This window comes from Pteropus alecto, unplaced genomic scaffold, assembly GCF_000325575.1.
Source record: "Pteropus alecto unplaced genomic scaffold, ASM32557v1 scaffold5, whole genome shotgun sequence".
NCBI classification, from domain to species: Eukaryota; Metazoa; Chordata; class Mammalia; order Chiroptera; family Pteropodidae; genus Pteropus; species Pteropus alecto.
In genome coordinates, this window is record NW_006441953.1 from 25,364,642 (window position 1) to 25,367,850 (window position 3,209).

Below are 3,209 nucleotides of genomic sequence, written 5' to 3' on the forward strand. Positions count from 1 at the left end.
TGCCCTTTATCAAGGGTGTTGAGCAAATGCGAATGAGATGTTTTCTCAGTGGTACAATGTGGAGTGTGTGTGTGTGTGTGTGTGTGTGTGTGTGTGTGGAGATCCCTGGATTTAAAAGAAGATCAAGGGGCCTGGGTTCGAATCCTGACTCTGTGACACACTAGATGTGTGACCTTGACCAGGGCGTGTAATCTCCCTGTGCCTCGGTTTCCACATCTGGAAAATGGAGAGCAGGAGTCCTTTTTCTCCTTCCACGGCCGTGGTTGGGATGATATGCAATCACAAAAGGCACTTTCTAAAGTGCAAAGAGCCTCACGAATGGCCAACTTTTGTATTATACTTTAGAGCTCCCTTTATAAAGTCATAGTGTTCGCACATAACAATAACACAATGAGCAATGCCCGCTCGCTCATTATCTCATCAGAGCCTACGTCTCCAATCCAGCTCTGTGTAGACGGAAGCTCCCAAGGGCAGGGAACATTTTGTTCCCCGTGGCATCCTCAACCCTCAGCACAATGCCTGGCACGTGGAAGTAGCTTAGTAAGTATTTACTGAGTTCATCAACTAGAACCAAAATCTTTGAGAGAAGAGGACAAAATTTATGGCTTCCCTTTTTACTGGCAAGGAGGCAGTAAGGTTCAAAGCGCAACATATACTTAAAAATCATGTTTTCAGTCTAGTATATCTCTGAAACTTCGGCTCCATTTACCTGCACTTACGAGAGAAAAAAACAATCAATGTGAAGATTTTACCATGAAAAAAATCAGGCTGAGAATTATGTCAGAAAAACCAAAATGCTACCTAATGTTCTTTATACTCAAGGTACTGTTCTAGGCAAGCATTTTACATAGATTTTTCTCATGTATTTTCATTTCGTTAGAATTTAGAGCACAGACAGAAAACAGACATGTGGTTTTCTTACCAATACTGAATAGATATAATCTTACGGCCCATTAAAGGGAGAAGCTGGTTTTTCTGGGAGGACACTTGAGTGTGAGTGCTTTCTGAATTACTCAAGGTCCAAGCCTTGAGGGTCAGTTAGAACAGAATTGACCAGGGGAGGAGGCCCAGTGTGAAAGTGTGGCACTGTCCCGAAGTCCTCTTGCTTCTTGCACTGACTTGTTGACAGGAAATTTCCTTCTGCTGGGACAGGCAGGAGGCCCAGGATCACTGAGGAAGAGGAAGCCACCTTCTCACCACAAGAGCAGACGCATCGTGAGTTTGCGGTAACGCTCACTGCAGGGTTGCTGGAGGCCACTCTCTCACACCCCTCTAAAGACAGAAAGCAGAGTTTTACAGGGCGTGGAGCTGAAGAGTTACCTTGTCCTGGGGAATGGAGTGCCTGGAGAGGCTTATAAAAGGGTCGTAGTCTGAGGGAAGCACAGCGCAGGGCTCCTTATCCAGCACCGCTCTAAAAGCTTCCCAGATGGCTGTGCAGTTCTTGTCCCTGTGCGAAAGGAGAAGTTTATAAAAGAAAAAAAACACGCACACGCATTACAGTGTGAATGATGTCTTTTCATTTCTCCCAGTGTACTCCAAAAGCTTTACAAGCCATTTTGTCATACGTCCGCTCTGCTGAAATAAGCATACAAAAAAGACAGGAAATTACCATGGCTCATGCATTAACCCCAATTCAGAAGAGGAAAAAATAAATAACTTAGGGGATGTATTTAGAAATCTGACAGTGGAAGTGTCTCTCAGAAGGTGCTACACATAATTTTCAGAGCTAAGGAATAGTTTCGCCCCAGGCTCAGAGCAGAAGAGGCACCAAGCCAGAAAGTGACCATTCCAACAAGTCATGGCAAGCTCCCAGCTCCTTCCTTTAGACAATGAGGTCCATTGTGGGGCTGGGGCCAGGTGAGGTCAGGCCGGCGTTCAGGACCTTGTAAACTCAGGAGTAACAGCCAAGTGCTCAGAAAGGCTGTGGCACCCCCTGGAACACAGAAAGGATGGCCTCCAGTGCCAGCCACACCTCCTGACTTCCAGTCTAGCCTTCTAGAAATGTTACCCACTGCATTTGCAACGTTTTCTTTTCCATGTTGGGTGGCGAGTAACATGGGTGTTCCTTGTGTGATCCTCCATTTTTTGTTTTTTATTTTTATTTTTATTTTTTTGCCTTAAATGTGTCACATTAAAAAACAACTAGCACAAGAAAGGGGCTATGAAAACAGAAAACGTGGGTCTGAAGAAGGAACAAAAATTAGCGCAGTGCTGGCAAAGAGCCTCGAACTTAAAAAGTCCTCTGGATTGGATCTGAAATTTGAATTCCTAAAGTTCCCGGACTCATGGAGTTCCTGGATCTGCCAGTTCTGGGCTGTCATCCAAACTCACCTGTCCCTAATCCTCACCTCTAGACTGACACCCCACAACCTCCTTCATTTACACACACGTACACACACAAACACAGCCCTCATTTGCAGTCCCCACACACTGGCCCCTCCTTCGAGGTTCCCCACCCTCCACACGTGACCTTTAGAACCCCAACCGCCCTCACACACGCGCGCATCCGTCAAGACTCCCTACTTCCCCCACTTTGGACCCCATTTCCCTCTCCTCACACCCTCCCCAGCTGCTGACTGCCCGCTTCCCCCACCCCTGTATTTTTCTCACCCCCCGCCGCCCCCCGCTTTATTTCCTTCTCTCTTCCAGGCTCCTCCGCCCTGCATGGACCCCGCGCCCGCCCGCGGCGCTCACCTGAGCTGGGGGCCCAGCAGCGTGCTGTACTCGGCGCAGCGGCCCAGGAAGATGCTCTGCAGGTGCGGGCTGGTGCCCTGCCCGCCCCACCGCGCGTGCGCGCTGCCCGCACTGCCCGCTGCCAGCAGCAGCAGCAGCGCGGGGAGCGACAGCCAGCACCGGGCGCACCCCTGGGCAGCCATCTCGGGGACTTGGGAGAGCCTCCTGGACGTGCTTCCTCTTTTTGCACTCAGGTGGCTCCCCGGAGAGGCGCTGGGAGAAAAACTTTTGTTTTTCCGAGTTGCTGACTCACACCAAGTGTCTGGATGTTAAATGAGGACTTGATAAGGGCTTGAGTTCCCGCCTTGCTTAGCTGGGGCACCTTTTAAAATAACCCCCTAGAAGTAAGTCCTCCAAAAGGCAGTGACCTCCGCCCCAAGTAACACGTGCTCGCTACCCTGATGTCTATCTCCTGCTGGCTCTTGACCTGAGACAGAGGACTGTCCTTCCCCTGCTCCTTGTACCCTGCGCCCGCC

The 3,209-nt window shown here is 49.6% G+C and overlaps 1 protein-coding gene across 2 annotated transcripts in view; it reads right to left on the reverse strand.

Annotated features, from left to right (window-relative positions):
* The window catches only part of BST1 (bone marrow stromal cell antigen 1), a 24,990-nt gene extending 21,806 nt beyond the window's left edge, over positions 1–3,184 (reverse strand). For both annotated transcript variants that reach the window (XM_015594996.2, XM_006918982.3), the window contains exons 1-2: positions 2,695–3,184; positions 1,321–1,447 (exon numbers count right to left, since the gene is read on the reverse strand). In XM_015594996.2, the coding sequence (XP_015450482.1) occupies positions 1,321–1,447; positions 2,695–2,876 (309 nt within the window). In that variant the 5' untranslated portion in view covers positions 2,877–3,184. The remainder of the gene's footprint in view (positions 1–1,320; positions 1,448–2,694) is intronic.
* Between the last annotated feature and the right edge of the window lie 25 nt (positions 3,185–3,209).